The following is a 22,507-nucleotide window of genomic DNA, read 5'->3' on the forward strand; positions in this document are numbered from 1 at the left end:
GAGAAGGGATAGGTTGAAAAAGAGAAGTAGGTTTTCAACAGCCGTATTTGAACTTATTTGACACAATAAAGACTAAATGCTTTCTTTTGAAACGCTGCTCTCTCAGTACACAGGCAATTACAGTTCTGCTGCGGGATATGCTGCAGACACAAACACGAGCACATTTGTCCCCATTATGAACAACTGTCCTGAGAAGGTGACTGTGAGCCCCTAGGTGATGACTACTGGGTCAGGGTGTCACCCAGTAACAGTTCTGGACCACTCACGACTTGTGGTGTTACTCAACAGTAACTGATCTGTGTGCCTTTTACAGATGATGTCCTCTGCAGTCTGAACAGTGAAGGACACAGGACCAGTCTGAGCAATGACTGTAGCAGGAACCCACTTGGGTCTTGAGGTAGTTCCTAGCTAAAACAGTTTCTCCAGGATTGAAAGCTCTGTCCTTTGCTCTCAGTTCACAACATTTGACTTGACTCGCCTGTTGACGTTGTACTGTCTCCTTTGCGTTCAGAAATTTGAGTAGGTCAAAACTTGTGCATAGCTCTCTCTTCATGAGTAGCAGGAAGCTGTTCAAGTATTGGTGCAGTGTCCCTTGACCCTGAGACACTTTTAAGGCATGTTTCATGAAGATGGATATTACGGTGCTGAACTGATGTGCTATAGCCCATTCACCGGTAGGAATGTGGCCATTTCTTGGGACACTAGCTGCGGTCCATTTGGAGTAGGAGTGGCGATCTGATCCGAATAAACACTTACCCAAGCTTCTTGATTGTCTTCTCTGCAGTAGTAGACTTCATGATGGCAATCTCTGGCCACCTGCTATGAGCATAGACAACCATGAGAAACATTCTGTATTTGAATGGACCTGCTAAGTGGACGTGTATGCGTTGCCACACCTCCCCCAGCCAATCCCACAGATGAAGAAGTGCAAGTTGAAGTACATTGCAAACCTTCTGAGATGAGGAACACGTTTTTGCTTCTCCTCAATGCTTCCATCCAATCCAGGCCACCAAAAGTAGCTTTGTGTGATTTCCTTCATGTGAACCATTCCACATTGACCTGAGTGTAGATGTTGCAACACTGGTTTCCCCAGCAAAGACGGAATGATAACTCTCCTCCCGCACAGCAGACAACCGGACTGTACTGACAGCTCAGTTCTCCTGGAGAGGTAGGGTTTCAGTTCCGGAGCATCCCCTGCAGCTTTATCTTTGATGATGTCCATCACTGCAGATAACACCGGGCTGTTTCTGGTGTTTCTCCACACTTCTGTTGAAATGACTGGTGCGTTTTCCACACCCACCACCATAAGCATGGATCTATTTCACCACAACAGTCCAAGAAGTACATAGGAACTGGCTAAATACCAGGAATTGCTGCCACTGAACAACTGACAGCTATCATCTTCCCAGTACTTTTGCACATGCAGACTGACAGACACAAATTACCTGGATGTTTTTGTGCATGTCTTATACAATTACAGTCAATGCATCGCTAAACAGGAAATACATTTTTACTTTGCTGTGATGCCTATTGTGCTGTGACGTGTTTTAGAGACTCTCCTGCAGATGTGCACGTGGTCCAATCATATGTACATGCTCCTTTAATGCCTAAATTACTTTTTGGGATTTTTTAGGTTAATATTTAGGATCAATAATTATCATACAGTATCATTCACCATTTCACGTGTTATATGTAAAAATCTAAACAAATGTTTATTGGTCCACACATATATTTAGCAGATGTTGTTGTGGATGTAGCGAAATTCTTGCGTTCCTGGCTCCATGCCATATAAGATGTCATATATCTGGACAATTACTATCGCCCCAGCCCCTCTACAGTAGTTATCAACACCTTTTCTGTCAAATAAAGGATGTTTTGTTATTTCATCCGAACCGACCAAACTGTAGCACGGGGCATTCATTTTCTTCTTGTGTTAGGCTGGCGGATCCACGTGAGGGGCGGCAGGGAGCCGAGAGAGCGTACTGTTGCCAGTAGCCAATCAGCGAGAAGCATTTCTTTGGCACTATAAAAGCCACGGTGCTTTCATAGTGCACAGTATTCACACAGTTGGTTCAAGTGAACAATTGAGAGGTTGTTGTGTTTTGAACTAATAAAAGCGATTACTTTTGCTTCATCAGAGACATTATTGAACAATTTGGATTTAGTATCGTCTTGAAAACTGAACAAGGAATTAGTCAAAATGCGTCTGATACAGAACATGTCAACCATCGCGGAGTTTGCGACCCCTGAGTGTCCGTCTAACCGGACCATTAAAATAGCGGTGATTGGGGGCAGCGGAGTTGGCAAAACAGGTAAATCGACAAATCAGTTCAACTAAATGTTGACAACTGTATTTTAGTAACTGATGTTATAAATGCATAGGCTACATGATGATTAACTTATGGTCTTCTATTCCAGCTCTGGTAGTAAGATTCCTGACAAGGCGCTTTATTGGCGACTATGAGAGAAACGCAGGAAACCTTTATTCAAGAGAGGTCCAAGTGGACGGAGAGCAGGCAGCCATCCAAGTCCAGGACACGCCGGGTGTTGATGTAAGTTCACTATTTGCTTTTTGCTACGTTTCCAAATGCGCTCGAGACCACTGCGTTTGAGTGCCCACAGACCAACATTTATTTAGGCTAGTCCACCAGAGCCTCTGATCAGTGTGAGGTTTTCTGGATGAATAAATCAGTATCTACTGTAGTCACAAAACCATAGTAGGCTATGTGAAGTTTGCGCTTTCTGTTCAGAGTTCTTCCCTCCCTGCTCTGGGCACTGGTCCAAACCCACAGTTTTTGTTCTTACTAAAAGTGCAGAGTTTTTTTTTTTTTTAGTCTGGCCTTCTAATTTCCCATTCAGAGAATGTCTGAGCCAGGGATAAATGATACAGCAATCAATTTATTAAAACATACCTGTTGCATAATGATGGGAACATATTTGGTCTGGCATGAATTTAAATCACTTAGCTATGAGGCTGTCCAGGTTGGATTTTATTAATGTATTTTTAAACACTGTTCTAAATGAGTTCCAATGTAACAGTTCTCTAATCATGATCTCCATGTTCTCCTCAGGTGACATGCAACGGCCTCAGCCTCCCTGATCATGTGACTTGCTCCATCCAATGGGCAGATGCTGTGGTGTTGGTCTACTCTGTGACTGACCGCCATAGCTTCGACCTGATTGGCCAGTTGCACCAGCTGGTGGCCCGCGCGGGCGGGGCCAACGTGCCTCCTGTCATCCTGCTGGCCAATAAGGCGGACCTGCTGCACATGAGGCGGGTGGATGCCGAACAGGGCCCCTTGCTGGCGGCGGCGCTGGGCTGCTCCTTCTACGAGGTGTCAGCCAGCGAGGACTACAGCCAGGTGCATGGGGCCTTCCACAGGCTGTGCTGCCACATGGCCAAGCAGCAGCCCCAAGCCTCCCTGTCCTCCCACACCACAACTGGAGCAGCAGAAAAGAAGGGACGCTCACCCCTCATCCCCAGGCCCAAGTCCCCCAACATGCAGGACCTGAAGAGGCGCTTCAAGCAGGCTCTGTCGGCTAAAGTCAGGACGGTCACCTCTGTGTGAGAAGTACTTGGCTTCGTCTACTACACAACATGGAATGAGGAGAAATGAGGACAGAAGATTCCTGTCTCGTTTGGGGACTCAATCCTGTATGGATAGAGCAGCCTGACCTGCGACGAGCAGCAGAGACAAAATGGAGGCTCAAGTTTGACCTCTGACCGAGGACACTGTCTGACAGAGGTCATGATCTGTGGGGTGAAACTGTTCACTGAGTCTGCAGACGTCTGCTATGAGGGACAGCAGCTGGGAGGTGTTGGTATGTCAGTTCACCAGAAGGGACAGAGGAGCTGAATGAAGCCCAGACACACTCCAGATTGTGTGAACACTGACATCTTCTCCTGGTAACAGGACCTTGACGGACACTGCAGAGTATTTTTAGCTGGCGGCAATTTACAGTTTTTTAAATCTTTTTTTCCTCAGGCTGCCACTGCATGGCAATGCTAAAAGAGCACTGACATTGTCAGACAAGCCATGCACTTGAGTCAGAGTGCGTTCACTGTTCAGTTTCTCATCTGTCAAACTCCTGTTCCCCAGTGCATTCCTTGTACAACAGCCAAAACCATCATTCTGCACATCATGGTAGTGAACTATGAGTGGAAGGCAGGATCACTGTGGGGCAGCAGGGTATGGATATGGGGCTGGGTGGGATGTTGTGGTTATTTGTAATGCACTTTAAGAAAACCAAATGGTTGACTTATTTGTCATACTTTTGAAAATAAAATGATTGCATTCATGATGACTCTTGTCTTATAACCTCATGAGTAAAATACAAACAACTTATACGAGCCAGGTATGAACCATGTATTATAGGAAAGGCTGTGTGTAGACATTATCTACAATGAAGCATACTACACCACACCAGTTCAGGCTTGTCCTCAGAGGTGCTGTTCCTCAACCTGGGTGGTGTGACCAATGACACCACAACGCTATTACAGTTATGTGAAAGTTCCTGTCACTAGTGAGGTTCACAGTTCATGCTGATTTGATCTGGGGTCTACTGTCCTATGATTGAGAATATCAGGCTCCAGTCAACATGAAACACCCATCTGAACATGAAAAAAGAAGAAGCTTCAGGGCAGTTAGTGACATGGAGATGTGTAAAACTCAACTGTTGACCCCTGTTGGACAGACCATGGCCTGTCATTACCAGAGGCCCTCCACCGTAGCTCTCTCTCTGAGAACCCGATGTAGTGGTTTAATTCTGTACTGTGCCAGAATATTGAAAACCAGCAAGACTCCTCACGTTACTTCTCTCACCTGTAATGAGCTCACACATTATATAGGACAGTCAGAACAACTAACACAATTGTTTCATTTCACTCAATGTATTCAGATTTAATTCAAACAACTCGATTTGAATGTCATTGCTTTAAGTTGAACTTCAAGACAGAATCAAGTTTACATTCAGTACAGTTTGGAATAAGTCCATGAACACTTAATTACCTTAATGTGATTTAGGGCGTACAAGGGATGGGATACAGATCTTACTAAACATTTAGGAATGCCTTTGAAAAAGCCAAAATAGATCCTCTTTCTATCATCTAATCTTATGTCTGGTCTGCTCTGCTCACACACCAATGACTCCAATCCATTACCAAACCACAAAACCTCAATGGAGGATCTAATTTCTCCTCCAGAAAGCGGTACGTGTCGGTGGAGAGTGTGTGGTCCTTGTTCTGTGCTCACACACCGATGTCTGGCACCAGTCTTTGGGTGGTGAAGAGCAGCTCAGGGACATCTGTAGGTCTCAGCAGTCTGGTGGAGAGGACCAGCACCTGGGACAGAGAGCAGACAGACAGACATGGAGAGTCCGACTAGCTCGTTGCTAAATCAGCAACAGAGAAAGACAACAGTTGGTTGTGTTCAGACAACTGGAGTAGACGTCCTGCTTTAAATAAGTAGATACTGAATGTGAACTGAAGCATTTCACTGTAAGGTCTACAGGTGAATTCGGCGCATGTGACTAATACAATTTGATTTAATTTGACCCCATAGAAATCATTCAAATGTATTTAGATAAAGACGAGTTGTGCCTTGCATCCACATTCAGTATATGACCCAATGACTCAGTTCTTACATTAGACAAACCCAGGCTATTCACTTTGAACTGTATTTGAACAAATATCATATGTTTCATTAGTCAAAACCATTTTCTGACTGCTTTTAAATCTGGGTTAATTAATAACCAAGTCCTTAGAGGACCTATACGTTCCTGGAAGCCAGCCTTTATCAGAACACTACTAGCTGCAGACAGACAGATCGAGCAGGCTGAATGGGTTGGGGTTAGAGTGCGTGTTGAGGTCAGAGAGTGTGTGGGCCGCTGGCTGCAGGATGAGGGTCCTACAGTAAGAGCCTCTCTCTTTCTTCTGTTGTTCTGATTAGAGATGTATTCATGACATCAGCCTTTGATGCTGCTCAGGCCTTTCATTAACACAGCTAGCCAGGGATTAGACTGTACTGCAGTACACTGGCTTACAGCTCATTAACCATGTACACACAGCGTACAACACACACAGATGTTTAGCGTGTGGTTGAGTCAGAATGTGTTGTAGCAGACACACAATACACAATCAGATGCATTACCACATCACACACAAAGAATGTACACGTGTGTATATAACATTAGTTCCTTTCTGCACTATCCATTGTCTGTCACCTGAGAATATGTCTCAGTGTGTGTGTGTGCGTGCGTGCGAGAGAGTGATATAATATATAGCTACGCTTGACTTTCTTCAACTCAGCACCCAGATTTTTGTGGTCGTCCCCTCCCTGTGTTTTATCCTCAGGCTCCTCTTTTGATGTCACTCAGACAGATGACAAACCCTTGCAAAGCCATCACAGTGTGTTATGTAATGCCATCGAGCCATAACCTGGAAAGCTGTAGCCTAAAAAACACATTCATACCACAGCAGCGAAGACTGCACCTGGCCTCTCGTATCTCCTCTGATTTCTTTACACCTCACCCTCGCTCTCCAAATCCCCCCTCTTTGCGCTGTTTGTTCGATGCAAGCTCTGCCAGGTGAGTCGAGAGCAAGTGGCCGTGGTCTCTCACCTGTGTGCCCGGCTTGTGGGCGGAGACTACCTCGCGGATCAGGCGGAGCTCAGAGGGAGTGACTCCTCCCACCAGGAAGAGAAAGAGCAGGGCGTGGTCGCTGGGGTGTGGACGGCTCACCTAGGGAGGGGTTAGGGATTGGGATAAAAATTAGCTCATGTAATTTCATTGCCACAAGTTAACCATATCATAATTAAAGGTTATGCTATGGTTTGTGAGCTGAAACTCTAAAAACAATCTGTGGAGCCAGATTACAGTTCAGCATAAACTGACTCCTTCTCTCTGTCTCTCCCTATGTCTCTCTCCCCTGCTGTCCTTCAGTCTCTTCCCTTTCTGGTCTGAGTCACTGCCCAGCTGGAGTGCAGTGGTCAGAGTGGACTATTCAGCATGAAGGCTTTAAACAACACTCATTCCAGACACACACACAGATTTGTACATGAGTGTGAGTCAGGGGGTCTGGTGTGCCAGCTATGTGTGATTGGTTGGCCTACGGGTAATGGCTGTGTTCTATTGGCTGGGGAGCGACGCCGAGATCACAACTACAGCCTTTGAATAATAACCGTACAATCAAAGCTGCAGGGGGGCGGGACTGGTCCGGGATGGCCAGACATGTGCATCAGGACTGTCTGCCTGGGCTGGCTCAACATGTGTCTTACAATAGGTAGCCTTTATCTGTCAGAGTGTGTGTGTATGTGTGCGCGTGCATGTGTGTGTGTTTACATTGATCAATATGCACAAGTGTGTGGATGTCAGACTGAACATGTGTGTGCAATGTAGTAGGTCAAATGGGTATGGGTCTTTGTGCTCATTTGTATTCATACAGTATGTACTGTATGAGTGCATTAGCTATACCTGCACACACACAGAACAGCAGACCAGCATCAACATGTGCATCCTTAAAGAGATATGAACATCCACCCCCCAACCAAGTGTAAGGTGTACATGTGTATGAGAGAGTGAGGGGAGGGGATGGGAGAGGAGTGGAGGGAGGGAGGAGGAGAAACACAGCAACATACCTACGCCTAGACAGACACACTAAAGAACTACAGATGGGGTCTTTTGAGAGTTGTTCCCTAGACAGTGAAGACAGGGAGCTAGACAGTGAAGACAGGGAGCTAGACAGTGAAGACAGGGAGCTAGACAGTGAAGACAGGGAGCTAGACAGTGAAGACAGGGAGCTAGACAGTGAAGATAGGGAGCTAGACAGTGAAGACATGGAGCTAGACAGTGAAGATAGGGAGCTAGACAGTGAAGACATGGAGCTAGACAGTGAAGATAGGGAGCTAGACAGTGGAGACAGGGAGCTAGACAGTGAAGATAGTGAGCTAGACAGTGAAGATAGGGAGCTAGACAGTGGAGACAGGGAGCTAGACAGTGAAGACAGGGAGCTAGACAGTGAAGACAGGGAGCTAGACAGTGAAGACAGGGAGCTAGACAGTGAAGATAGGGAGCTAGACAGTGAAGACATGGAGCTAGACAGTGAAGATAGGGAGCTAGACAGTGGAGACAGGGAGCTAGACAGTGGAGACAGGGAGCTAGACAGTGAAGACAGGGAGCTAGACAGTGAAGATAGGGAGCTAGACAGTGAAGACAGGGAGCTAGACAGTGAAGATAGGGAGCTAGACAGTGAAGACAGGGAGCTAGACAGTGAAGACAGGGAGCTAGACAGTGAAGACAGGGAGCTAGACAGTGAAGACAGGGAGCTAGACAGTGAAGACAGGGAGCTAGACAGTGAAGACAGGGAGCTAGACAGTGAAGATAGGGAGCTAGACAGTGAAGACAGGGAGCTAGACAGTGAAGATAGGGAGCTAGACAGTGAAGACAGGGAGCTAGACAGTGAAGACAGGGAGCTAGACAGTGAAGACAGGGAGCTAGACAGTGAAGACAGGGAGCTAGACAGTGAAGACAGGGAGCTAGACAGTGAAGATAGGGAGCTAGACAGTGAAGACAGGGAGCTAGACAGTGAAGACAGGGAGCTAGACAGTGAAGACATGGAGCTAGACAGTGAAGACAGGGAGCTAGACAGTGAAGGTATATTGTGGTACAGACTAAAGGGTGTAACCATGTGTTTTATGGTTAAAGGTTATACTGTGCCGTGGTCAGTGAGTTTTATATGGGTGATTTACTGTATGGAGGGTGTGTATATTTTTACTAGAGGTTTTATGGTTCAGAGAAAGTAACCTTTAATATTACCCTTTCATAAATAACCCTCTCACGAGGGTGTGTGTCATCTGCGTGTATGTGTGTGTGTGTGTGGTTGGATCAGTCTCTCACCTTCATGAACATACTGAAGCCAGTCTTGAGCATGTCGGTGAGGCCTCCAGACATGTGTTCTATGTCGGGAGACTCAGGTCTGTCTGGGTGGAAGATCTCCTCCAGAACCTGTCTGAGGAACGGACGGTACATCGCCTGGAGAACACACAGGAACACAGAGGAACAGGGCCAGTCAAAACATATTCTACAAATATCACTAGTTTCTCTTTGTGCTTTGTCCTATTTTGTACTTGTGAGTTATGCCATAGTGACAACAAAGTGGAGGGTGAGCCATATATAACACAGGGATTATATAATGAGTGGGAGTGTGTATTACATCCCTGTGCTAGGTATGTATCTGGGTGAGTAGTGTCTGTCTGGGTTATTGGAATAAAGTTTGTGTTTGAAGAACCCTTAACAGTGGTGTGATCCTCTAGTCCCCTCCATCACTGGATGAATGAGAGATGGTGTGATCCTCTAGTCCCCTCCATCACTGGATGAATGAGAGATGGTGTGATCCTCTAGTCCCCTCCATCACTGGATGAATGAGAGATGGTGTGATCCTCTAGTCCCCTCCATCACTGGATGAATGAGATGGTGTGATCCTCTAGTCCCCTCCATCACTGGATGAATGAGAGATGGTGTGATCCTCTAGTCCCCTCCATCACTGGATGAATGAGAGATGGTGCGATCCTCTAGTCCCCTCCATCACTGGATGAATGAGAGATGGTGTGATCCTCTTGTCCCCTCCATCACTGGATGAATGAGAGATGGTGTGATCCTCTAGTCCCCTCCATCACTGGATGAATGAGAGATGGTGTGATCCTCTAGTCCCCTCCATCACTGGATGAATGAGAGATGGTGTGATCCTCTAGTCCCCTCCATCACTGGATGAATGAGAGATGGTGTGATCCTCTAGTCCCCTCCATCACTGGATGAATGAGATGGTGTGATCCTCTAGTCCCCTCCATCACTGGATGAATGAGAGATGGTGTGATCCTCTAGTCCCCTCCATCACTGGATGAATGAGAGATGGTGCGATCCTCTAGTCCCCTCCATCACTGGATGAATGAGAGATGGTGTGATCCTCTTGTCCCCTCCATCACTGGATGAATGAGAGATGGTGTGATCCTCTAGTCCCCTCCATCACTGGATGAATGAGAGATGGTGTGATCCTCTAGTCCCCTCCATCACTGGATGAATGAGAGATGGTGTGATCCTCTAGTCCCCTCCATCACTGGATGAATGAGAGATGGTGTGATCCTCTAGTCCCCTCCATCACTGGATGAATGAGAGATGGTGTGATCCTCTAGTCCCCTCCATCACTGGATGAATGAGAGATGGTGTGATGTGAATAACTATGAAGCAGAGTTAGAAACAGCTCATCTCTGTAGGGCAGGCCTCTTATTGAGAAGGTCCATGCAGATGAGATGAGGGTATTGAGTTGTTTATAAGGGGGTTATTGTTGCTGGGGATGAAAATAGCTTTGTTTTCAGTTATGAGCCAGTGTGTTGTGGAGGGTATTGTTGAAAACAAGCGTTTGTATGATAAGTGTTTATGTGTGTGTGGGTGTGCTGATGATTTCGTTTTAAATTGCCTTGTTATTGTGTGATTAGTCTACCGTGGTGATTATTGTGAGGCGCATATACTGATTGCAGCCAAGTATTAGTCAGCCAGGCAGGCTGTTAGCTAGGTGAATATGGATGGATAGTCAACGTGACATGACCCAACCTGCTCTAAAAAATACCCCACCGCTCCAGACAGGCACGACATTCCCATAAACCCTGGCAGAACACTACACCTCTACAGATACACACCCAGGAGGTGTACATTTCCCAAGCTGCATATGTCATCACTCCCCCTCTAACACACACACATACACACACATTCACCAACCCTTCTTAGCCATTTGGCTAATATATTTATTCTGTACTCATTCTATCCTTTCACACTAAAAGCACTCTGTGACTTTAACGCGCTACTGTATTCAGTTTAAAAGTTCTACCTTAGAGTGCTGAGCATGAAGGAGGGCACCTTGAAAAGACTATTATAAATAAAGTTATCAATGTTCACATTCTGAAGGTTATAAAGAAAACACAGTCATATTTTACAATTGCACTTGACAAACTCCATACAATGCTATTGTGTGTAGAGAGACAGAGACAACAGAAAGAAAGAGTGAAAGAGAGCAAGAACTAAAGAGAGGAATTCGCTGACTGAAGGTTTAATCTGACCAGCTACCCGGGCCTATAAAGCAGTCCATTTTTAGGTTACAAGGTAAACCAGATTATTTTATTATCCCGAGTTAACAATGCAGCCACAGTTAAGGTTTGGCAGAGCTTTATGAGAATTCTCGAAATAGCAGAGTGCTCAGAAGGGTCTGGAGCAAGGTTCCCTCGAAAATGCACCGGTACAGAGCGCAGTAGCCGAGACTGCCGGGCAGACCTATCAGCCCACAGAGAGATGCAAGAGATTTCACTTGCTTGGCAATGTCAACATATGTTTCCCATGCCAATATAGCCCTTGAATTGAATTAACCATGAATTAACCAAACCATTCCTAGTCGATCGCCAGACATTTCTATAAAAAACCCAACAATAAGCCTAGTTTTTTTTCTATTAGAGTCTCAGTCTGTTGAAAGTAGGTTCACCCGATTCAGCTGCACTGTGCACTGTGTAGACGAACTGTTGCCATTTTGAACCATTTCATGTGTCAATGTACAAACTCTGCCTACCCGGAGGGCCCAGAGAGCAAGTGCACTACAGGCCTACAACTGTCCAATCGGATGGCTCAGATTACCGTGTCTGCAGTACTTTAGCAGGCATAAGAAATCTACAGCGTGAGATTTCAAAACGTTTAAAACCATGACTAGAGATTGTCAACGAATACATTAAAAAGCTGCTGTTTTTATGAGTGGTGCCTAATTCTGACCATCAGAATCAGGCATCATCAGCACAGTAAAATAAAAAGCTAATTATGCACATGTATGCTCACTCAGCTGTGCCTCACAAGTAATACAACAACGGTGTGATCAAATATTTTGAAATATAATCATTAAAAAATGTCCTGAACAACAATGCATTGGCATGGCAATTCAAGCAAAGCCAATATGCAGCGATAATGTATTGGGCCTATAGCATACTGCACAAACCTCATTCCTACAGCTTGCAGTGGTGACCCATCATTCAGGGCAGGTGACAGACCTGTTTTGAGCCCCACCTGTCTGTTACTTGAACTCTGTGAAGCATTTATTTGGGCTGCAATTTCTGAGGCTGGTAACTCTAATAAACGTATCCTCTGCAGCAGAGGTTGAGAGAATGCAATGAGTGTGCAAAGTTGTCATCAAGGCAAAGGGTGGCTACTTTGAAGAATCTCAAATATAAAATATATTTAGATTTGTTTAACACTTCTTTTTGTATTATTTCACAGTGTTGATGTCTTCACTATTATTCTACAATGTAGAAACAAGTCAAAATAAAGAAAAACCCTTGAATGAGTAGGTATGTCCAAACTTTTGATTGGTACTGTATATTTATATATATTTTGTTGTTGCCTGTTTTGCAGGTTATTTTGGCATTAATACATGTCACATATCAGTTTGCAAACACATTGCGTTAATAAAGCCGCATAAGGCAGCTCCAAAATGCTGGTGTTTCAGCCTAGCTCAGTGCTTTCTGTGGTGGTGCGGCCTCCAGCGGAAAATATGGAGCGTAAGGGGTTGGTAATGTTCTCTAGTTGCGCTGTGATTGGTTCAGTGTTCTGTTACTCATGGGGGCACTACGTCACTGCAAAATCTACAGGGAGAGCTAAAATAATTCAAGCCCCTTGGGTGCTGCCATAGAGTTACATTAGAAGTTCCCATCCAAGAAGGCTCAAGGTCATTGGCCACAGATAAAATGACGTCAAATCACGTTATATCAACCGTAGCTTTGATTGGACTGATCATGTCAACATCATACTTTCAAAATCTTAGCTAGCAAGCTAGACAAGCAGTCATCATCATAAATCAAGTTGACAATCTACTGGCAAATCCTTTTCAATCCTCGTCATATGAACAGAAATTAGAGATAAAAAGTATCGGTGCTCATTGGCCATGAACATTGCACAACAAGTTGGAAATCGCAAATTCAACAATGAGTGTTTTGGAAGGAATCAGTGACTAACTGCAAGCGTTGCAAAGCAATCACTAGCCTGCTATCTATTCAGTGGAGTGGGTGTGTGGTCCAAGTCTGGGTTTAAGGGTCTCTTTTCCAAGCTTAAAGGGATAAACATTCACATGCAACACTATGGGCCAGAAAAGGTTGACCACATTGGCAATGCTGTCAATACAGTATGACTTCTGCCTCGTTCAAAACAACTGGAAACTCGGAACTGGGAACTCTGGGGAAAAAACGATCTCAGACTGAGATTTTATTTTTTAAATTATTGATATATATGTTACCCCTTTTTCTCCCCAATTTCGTGATATCCAATTGGTAGTTACAGTCTTGTTCCATCAAGAGCTGTGCGTCCTCCAAAACGCGACCCAGCCAAGCCGCACTGCTTCTTGACAATGCTCGCTTAACCTGGAAGTCAGCCGCATGGAAACACCGTACACCTGGCGACCGTGTCAGCGTTCATTGCACCTGGCCCGCCACAGGAGTCGCTAGAGCGCGATGGGACAAGGACAACCCGGCTGGCCAAACCCGGACAACACTGGGCCAATTGTGTGCCACCCCATGGGTCTCCCGGTCGTGGCCGGCTGTGACACAGTCTGGGATCGAACCAGGATCTGTAGTGACACATCTAGCACTGCGATGCAGTGCCTTAGACCACGGGAAAATATATTTTTCAAGACGGGAACCCTGGCCTCTTTCTAGAGCTCCGACCTGAAGATCACTGATGTCATGATTCGACATTGTTTTTTCCCCCAAGTTCACAGTTTTCTTGAAAGCACCAAATCCAGAGAAAGTCAGACTTTGATGACAAAATTTGCCCACCATTTAAAATGGTATTTTATGCTGGTGCAAAAATTATGTAATATGCCAGGGAGATATGTATACTAGAAGCTAAGAAAGTAATACTAAGTGTATGTTGTGTAGTAATCTGTTAGTAGCCCATGCGCTTCACCCTAATAATTTGGTCCCTTTTCCCCTCATAACATAGCCTAATAAGCTTCTGTTTTTTAAGTCATGTAAAAAAGAAATCTGAGTGGTAGAGCTCGGCTTGTATTTTGACACAGAAAGTTATTTTGACATGATTTGGTGACCACTTCTAAAGTTTTCCCTGTAAACACTATCAACGTTTCCCTTTGCCGTGGCAATTGTGATCAATGCAATATTAGCCACTTTCAATGCAACCTACCAAAACAAAAACTATGCAAGAGATTTTGTTGAAAGCGCATCAGAGTACTCAGCCCGTACTACACAGACCTGTGCGGCATAAACAAATCAGAGCTGCAGTAGGCCTAAATGCAAACAGACCATTGCCATATATGGATCTGTGCCATTTACTTTGAACTGAACTGTGTATACAGCATGAGCAGTAGATGAGTAGACACGCTTGTTTTGAGATCAAAGCGAGAGCTGCATGTAGTCACATATGCACATTTTGTTCATATCCTTTGCTATTTAGTGAGTTATTAGCCCAGTTATAGATAATTTGTAGTCAGAAATAGGGGAGTGATTGCTTCCTATAAGAGCAGAAAACGCGTACATTTCTAGACATGTTTAAAAAGCTAGTCAGGTAAAGAGCTTTTTTTTTGTCTTAAAGCGGCAGTGTTGTATTTTGAGAGAGGCAAGCCAAGCTAAGTAGCCAATAGACAGAGTGTAGCGTAATTTGTCTGATTCTCTCTAATAATGGTATGGGAATAATAATGCATTTTATTTTGTAAAGTGGTTTCTTGCATCAAACACAACATTTTCAGTCTGAAGGACAACTCGATAAAAAGCTTAATGTAAAACCCTGCATGTTTTTTTAAAAGTCTCATGGAATGGCCTACATTGAACACCACACATTGGCTGCATGTAGGCTGAATGACAGAAGAGCAATTTCCATGTTCAAATGTTATGGCATGTATTTTCTCCATTGTTTTTGATGGAAGGCCACTCTGGTAGGCCTACATTATGATCAAATAGCCACCGCAGCCTACATTGCCAATAAAGTTAAAACGTTAAAAAAAGTTTCAGATAAAACTGAAACTAAAAGTAGGTACAGCCTCAGTGTTCACAGTAAACGTGCGCTAGAAGTTGAACAGAATTTTCTCAAAGTTAGAGTTTACCCTCAGCAGACCTGAAATTGGCTCTGTGTCGATTTTTTTTTCTTCGGGAACATTGTTCTGGATGTTAGCTTCTTTCTAGAAAGGGAAGCGAGCAAGCAAGCGAGCAAGCAAGCGCACACGCACGCACGCACGCACGCACGCACGCACGCACACACGCACACACGCACACACACACACACACACACACACACACACACACACACACACACCTGTGCTCTCAATACTTGAAGAGATAGATTTTATTGACACCTAGCAACCAGTATCAACACAGAGCAAAGAGTTCCATCCTCCTCTGCTTGACTCAGGTGTGATACAGTAATATCCAGATAGACACACCCTTCTGATCTCAACCATGGCATCCTCACACCTTTGACACCTGTCAACCAGATTCACCCCATCAGCATCTAATGAAGTGATTCTACCTCATGCTGACAGCCATCTCGGCCATTTTAGGCATGTGTGGGGAGACTGACTGTGTTATATAAAAGCAACATTTTATTTAAAAAAAAAACATCATCCAGCACTTCAACTTCCCCATGCAAATACATGTCAGCTCAGTGAGCAAACACAAACAAGCAAAACAAACAAACTTGGGAGTAAACACATGACTAACTCATCTAAACACGCATTCACATACAGAGAGAAAGAGAGGTTTGAACACATTGGCCTATGCGTTCAAATGAAACAAACAAACCAATTCATTCATCTCCCCATCCACCCACAAGACAAAACAGTCCTTTATAGCCTCATCTTTAGTCATCCTGCTATCACCCAGGCCTCCCATGACATTTGGAATGAATTTCCCTGTTACTAATAGATATTCATTCCCCCTGGGACTCACCTACTAAAGAGGAGGATAACAAATGATTCACGCAAACACCCACACTATCAACAACAGTATAATTAAGCAATAAGGTACGGGGGTGTGGTATATGGCCAATATACAACGGCTAAGGGCTGTTCTTAGGCACGACACATCCCCAAAGTGTCTTATTGCTATTATAAACTGGTTACCAACGTAATCAGTAAAAATACATGTTTTGTCATACCCGTGGTATACAGTCTGATATACCATGGCTGTCAGCCAATCAGAATTCAGGGCTCGAACCACCTAGTTTATAATGAAGGTTACATCTGGCGCCGACAGAGATGGCCGCCTCGCTTCGCGTTCCTGGGAAACTATGCAGTATTTTGTTTTTTTACGTGTTATTTCTTACATTGGTACCCCAGGTAATCTTAGGTTTCATTACATACAGTCGGGAAGAACTACTGAATATAAGAGCAACGTCAACTCACCATCCGTACGGCCAGGAATATGACTTTCGCAAAGCGGAAACAGTCTCTTGACAACAAGGTTGATGAAATCCGAGCAAGGGTAGCATTCCAGAGAGACATCAGAGACTGTAACGTTCTTTGCGTCACAGAAACATGGCTCACTCGAGAGACGCTAACGGAATCGGTGCAGCCAGCTGGTTTCTTCACGCACCGACAGAAACAAACATCTTTCTGGTAAGAAGAGGGGCGGGGGCGTATGCCTTATGATTAACGAGACGTGGTGTGATCACAACAACATATAGGAACTCAAGTCCTTCTGTTCACCTGACTTAGAATTCCTCACAATCAAATGTCGACCGCAATATCTACCAAGGGAATTCTCTTCGATTATAATCACAGCCGTATATATTCCCCCCCAAGCAGACACATCGATGGCTAAACTAACTTTATTTGACTCTTTGCAAACTGGAAACCACATATCCTGAGCCTGCATTCATTGTAGCTGGTGATTTTAACAAGGCTAATCTGAAAACAAGACTCCCTAAATTGTATCATCATATCGATTGCGCAACCAGGGCTGGTAAAACCTTGGATCATTGCTATTCTAACTTCCGCAACGCATATAAGGCCCTCCCCCGTCCTCCTTTCGGAAAAGCTGACCACGACTCCATTTTGCTGCTCCCTGCCTACAGACAGAAACTAAAACAAGAAGCTCCCGCGCTCAGGTCTGTTCAACGCTGGTCCGACCAATCTGATTCCATGCTTCAAGACTGCTTCGATCACGTGGACTGGGACATGTTCCGCATTGCTTCCAACAACAACATTGACGAATACGCTGATTCGGTGAGAGAGTTCATTAGAAAGTGCATTGACGATGTCGTTCCCATAGCGATTAAAACATTCCCAAACCAGAAGCCGTGGATTGATGGCAGCATTCGCGTGAAACTGAAAGCGCGAACCACTGCTTTTAACCAGGGCAAGGTGACCGGAAACATGACCGAATACAAACAGTGTAGCTATTCCCTCCGCAAGGCAATCAAACAAGCTAAGCGTCAGTATAGAGACAAAGTAGAGTCACAATTCAACGGCTCAGACACAAGAGGTATGTGGCAGGGTCTACAGTCAATCATGGACTACAAAAAGAAAACCAGCCCCGTCACAGACCAGGATGTCTTGCTCCCAGGCAGACTAAATAACTTTTTTGCTCGCTTTGAGGACAATACAGTGCCACTGACACGGCCCGCAACCAAAACCTGCCGACCCTCCTTCACTGCAGCCGACGTGAGTAAAATATTTAAACGTGTTAACCCTCGCAAGGCTGCAGGCCCAGACGGCATCCCCAGCCGCGTCCTCAGAGCATGCGCAGACCAGCTGGCTGGTGTGTTTACGGACATATTCAATCAATCCATATCCCAGTCTGCTGTTCCCACATGCTTCAAGAGGGACACAATTGTCCCTGTTCCCAAGAAAGCTAAGGTAACTGAGCTAAACGACTACCGCCCCGTAGCACTCACTTCCGTGATCATGAAGTGCTTTGAGAGACTAGTCAAGGACCATATCACCTCCACCCTACCTGACACCCTAGACCCACTCCAATTTGCTTACCGCCCAAATAGGTGCACAGACGACGCAATCTCAACCACACTGCACACTGCCCTAACCCATCTGGACAAGAGGAATACCTATGTGAGAATGCTGTTCATCGACTACAGCTCAGCCTTTAACACCATAGTACCCGCTCGAGACCCTGGGTCTTGACCCCGCCCTGTGCAACTGGGTACTGGACTTCCTGACAGGCCGCCCCCAGGTGGTGAGGGTAGGTAACAACATCTCCACCCCGCTGATCCTCAACACTGGGGCCCCACAAGGGTGAGTTCTGAGCCCTCTCCTGTACTCCCTGTTTACCCACGACTGCATGGCCATGCACGCCTCCAACTCAATCATCAAGTTTGCGGAGGACACTACAGTGGTAGGCTTGATTACCAACAACGACGAGACGGCCTACAGGGAGGAGGTGAGGGCCCTCGGAGTGTGGTGTCAGGAAAATAACCTCACACTCAACGTCAACAAAACAAAGGAGATGATTGTGGACTTCAGGAAACAGCAGAGGGAGCACCCCCCTGTCCACATCGATGTGACAGTAGTGGAGGGTAGTACATTTTAAGTTCATTGGCATACACATCACGGACAAACTGAATTGGTCCACCCAGACAGACAGCGTCGTGAAGAAGGCGCAGCAGCGCCTCTTCAACCTCAGGAGGCTGAAGAAATTCGACTTGTCACCAAAAGCACTCACAAACTTCTACAGATGCACAATCGAGAGCATCCTGGCGGGCTGTATCACCGCCTGGTACGGCAACTGCTCCGCCCACAACTGTAAGGCTCTCCAGAGGGTAGTGAGGTCTGCACAACGCATCACCGGGGGCAAACTACCCGCCCTCCAGGACACCTACACAACCCGATGTCACAGGAAGGCCAAAAAGATCATCAAGGACAACAACCACCCGAGCCACTGCCTGTTCACCACGCTATCATCCAGAAGGCGAGGTCAGTACAGGTGCATCAAAGTAGGGACCGAGAGACTGAAAAACAGCTTCTATCTCAAGGCCATCAGACTGTTAAACAGCCACCACTAACATTGAGTGGCTGCTGCCAACACACTGACTCAACCCCAGCCACTTTAATAATGGGAATTGATGTCAAATATATCACTAGCCACTTTAAACAATGATACTTAATATAATGTTTACATACCCTACATGACTTCTCATATGTATATACTGTACTCTATATCATCTACTGCATATTTATGTAATACATGTATCACTAGCCACTTTAAACTATGCCACTTTGTTTACATTCCCTACATTACTCATATGTATATTCTGTACTCGATACCATCTACTGCATCTTGCCTATGCCGTTCTGTACAATCACTCATTCATATATCTTGATGTACATATTCTTTATCCCTTTACACTTGTGTGTATAAGGTAGTAGTTTTGGAATTGTTAGGTTAGATTACTCGTTGGTTATTACTGCATTGTCGGAACTAGAAGCACAAGCATTTCGCTACACTCGCATTAACATCTGCTAACCATGTGTATGTGACAAATACATTTTATTTGATTTTGAATGACCTGGATTATCAGTTGATATAACAAGTCTCTAGCTGGCTTCAAGTTCCAAAAGCTGGTCTAGGATTAGCTCTAAACCCTGAAATAATTAAACCAACACCGTCCGCAAGTCTATGGATAGAACTTTGTATTGGGTGTTGAGAGCGATTAAGTCCCACTTAGTTTGCTGAGTGCTTTCTGCTGAATAGGTGGACCTTCTTCCGTTTAGCCCCCAGAAGGACAAGAGTCTCGTCAGACTCCTCAGAGAGTGGTTACTATGGCAACGGAAGAAAAGTATTACTTTATGTAAGACTAACAATGCCACTGCAACCTTCCAACCAAAACAAATATCCTTTTTAGGCTTCTCAGTATGGTGTTCGTGTGCGTGTGCGTGCAGGTCAACTCAATTGATAGATCTTGGAATTGTCTCCTACTGTTGTGGTGTCAAAGTATTTTCCCTCTTAACTCACCTTGAGATGGACAGGATAGCAGTAATGAGATCACGGATGTTTCCTCTTCAAGCCATTCCAGTCATGCTCTAACCCCCCCCCCCCCCCAATGGATAATGCAGGTATGTGTGCACTGCATATGTTACTGAGCATTGTGTGTGTGCTATGACACACACCATACCTGGTTAGTGTCTTGCACTTCTTTGGTGTGTTCTTATGTCAGAGAGAGACAGGGGCAGACACACAGAGAGAGAAGGGCAGAGAGACAGGGGCAGACAGAGAGAGACAGGGCAGAGAGAGAGAGAGAGGCAGACAGAGAGAGAGAGAGAGAGAGAGAGAGAGAGAGGCAGAGAGACAGGGGAGACAGAGAGAGAGACAGGGCAGAGAGAGAGAGAGAGGCAGACAGAGAGAGAGAGAGAGAGAGAGAGAGAGAGAGGCAGACAGAGACAGAGAGAGAGAGAGAGAGAGAGAGAGAGAGAGAGAGAGAGAGAGAGAGAGAGAGAGAGAGAGAGAGAGAGAGAGAGAGAGGCAGACAGAGAGCGAGAGAGGCAGACAGAGAGCGAGAGAGGCAGAGAGACAGGGGAGACAGAGACAGAGACAGGGGAGACAGAGAGAGAGACAGGGAGAGACAAAGACAGAGAGAGACAGAGACAGAGAGAGACAGAGAGAGAGACAGAGAGAGACAGGGGAGACAGAGACAGACAGGGGAGACAGAGACAGAGAGAGACAGGGGAGACAGAGAGAGACAGGGGAGACAGAGACAGAGAGAGACAGGGGAGACAGAGAGAGAGACAGGGGAGACAGACAGGGGAGACAGAGAGAGAGACAGGGGAGACAGAGAGACAGACAGAGAGAGAGAGAGAGGGGAGACAGACAGAGAGAGAGACAGGGGAAACAGCCAGCCAGACAGACAGACAGACAGGGACAGACAGATAGGGACAGACAGACAGACAGACAGACAGACGGGCAGACAGAGAGAGAGAGAGAGAGAGAGAGAGAGGGAGAGAGAGAGAGAGAGAGAGAGAGAGGGAGAGAGAGAGAGAGAGAGAAAGAAGGGCAGAGAGACAGGGGTGACAGAGAGAGAGAGAGAGAGAAAGAAGGGCAGAGAGACAGGGGAGACAGAGAGAGAGACAGGGGCAGACACAGGGAGAGAGAGAAGGGCAGAGAGACAGGGGAGACAGAGAGAGATACAGGGGCAGACAGAAAGAGAGGAAGGCAGAGAGAGAGAGCGAGAGAGAAAGACAGAGGCAGGCAGAGAGATGGTCAGACAGAGAGAGATTATCTACTTCACTTGCTTTGGCAATGTAAACATATGTTTCCCAATCGAGAGAGGCAGAGAGACAGGGGCAGGCAGAGAGACATGGACAGAGAGAGAGAGAGAGAGAGAGAGAGAGAGAGAGAGAGAGAGAGAGAGGCACAGGGACAGACAGAAAGAGAGGAAGGCAGAGACAAAGCCAGAGAGACTGACAGACAGGAACAAAGAGAGCCAGAGATACTGACAGACAGGAACAAAGAGAGCCAGAGATACTGACAGACAGGAACAAAGAGAGCCAGAGATACTGACAGACAGGAACAAAGAGAGCCAGAGATACTGACAGACAGGAACAAAGAGAGCCAGAGATACTGACAGACAGGAACAAAGAGAGCCAGAGATACTGACAGACAGGAACAAAGAGAGCCAGAGATACTGACAGACAGGAACAAAGAGAGCCAGAGATACTGACAGACAGGAACAAAGAGAGCCAGAGACACTGACAGACAGGAACAAAGAGAGCCAGAGACACTGACAGACAGGAACAAAGAGAGCCAGAGATACTGAAGGACAGGAACAAAGAGAGACAGAGACACCGATTGTAAGATTTGAAATTACTTACTCGCAGTGATTACATTTGACATAGTGCTGTTACACTCTGGGAAAAAGAACATTGGGTTCTTAAGTGTCTGAAAGAAAAATGCCACCCCCCTCTCCCTGTCTGACCGTGAGGAATATTCTAAGATTAGAGGGAGAGGAGGTTGTCATAAACAAAGACATCTTGACCTGAAGACATGAAATTGACTAGAAGAGTGACTCAGTGGGGAGAGACGTGGTGATGTTTGTATTTTTTGAGTTTCTGTCAAGAAAAGCCAGTAACTCACAGATACAAAGCTCTGATCCATTTAATTGTACTCAATAATTGTACTTCATCATGAACAGAGAGAGTACTAACACATAGCACACAGCTGTCTTACTATACTTGTGAAGACTTTTTGGCGACCATGAATTGATTCCCATTTAAAATCTTAAAGCCCTAAAACCTAACTTTAATCTTAAACCCTAACCCTAACTTTAATCTTAAACCCTAACCCTAACTTTAATCTTAAACCCTAACCCTAATCTTAAACCCTAACCCTAACTTTAATCTTAAACCCTAACTTTAATCTTAAACCCTAACCCTAACTCTAATCTTAAACCCTAAACCTAAACACTAACCCCTAATTCTAATTTTTGTTGGTTTACTATTTGTGTGAGGACTTTTGATACTCACACGTATACTAAA

General features: G+C 45.4%; 2 protein-coding genes across 2 annotated transcripts in view; one reads left to right on the forward strand and one right to left on the reverse strand.

Moving 5' to 3' along the window:
* The first annotated feature begins 2,044 nt into the window (after nt 1-2,044).
* On the forward strand, nt 2,045-4,299 carry LOC110524554 (ras-like protein family member 11B). The gene is made up of 3 exons (XM_021604328.3): nt 2,045-2,312; nt 2,419-2,552; nt 3,072-4,299. Exons 1-3 carry the CDS (start codon nt 2,201-2,203, stop codon nt 3,567-3,569), a joined length of 744 nt encoding a protein of 247 aa, XP_021460003.1. The 5' UTR covers nt 2,045-2,200; the 3' UTR covers nt 3,570-4,299.
* Nucleotides 4,300-4,875: 576 nt separating this feature from the next.
* Nucleotides 4,876-22,507, reverse strand: part of scfd2 (sec1 family domain containing 2) — a 197,781-nt gene continuing 180,149 nt past the window's right edge. Inside the window, exons 7-9 of the mRNA XM_036978387.2 lie at nt 8,893-9,027; nt 6,619-6,738; nt 4,876-5,341 (exon numbers count right to left, since the gene is read on the reverse strand). Of these exons, the coding sequence (XP_036834282.2) occupies nt 5,249-5,341; nt 6,619-6,738; nt 8,893-9,027 (348 nt within the window). The 3' untranslated portion in view covers nt 4,876-5,248. The remainder of the gene's footprint in view (nt 5,342-6,618; nt 6,739-8,892; nt 9,028-22,507) is intronic.

The sequence above is a fragment of the Oncorhynchus mykiss genome, chromosome 5 (genome assembly GCF_057628025.1).
Source record: "Oncorhynchus mykiss isolate SJ-2025 chromosome 5, ASM5762802v1, whole genome shotgun sequence".
Lineage (NCBI taxonomy): Eukaryota > Metazoa > Chordata > Actinopteri > Salmoniformes > Salmonidae > Oncorhynchus > Oncorhynchus mykiss.

Excerpts from the sequence above, each read along its gene's own strand:
- LOC110524554 (XM_021604328.3), top strand. The coding sequence starts at position 2,201 with ATGCGTCTGATACAGAACATGTCAACCATCGCGGAGTTTGCGACCCCT. Across the intron at positions 2,313-2,418 it reads CAGCGGAGTTGGCAAAACAG|CTCTGGTAGTAAGATTCCTG; the intron begins GTAAATCGACAA and ends CTTCTATTCCAG. Across the intron at positions 2,553-3,071 it reads AGGACACGCCGGGTGTTGAT|GTGACATGCAACGGCCTCAG; the intron begins GTAAGTTCACTA and ends TGTTCTCCTCAG.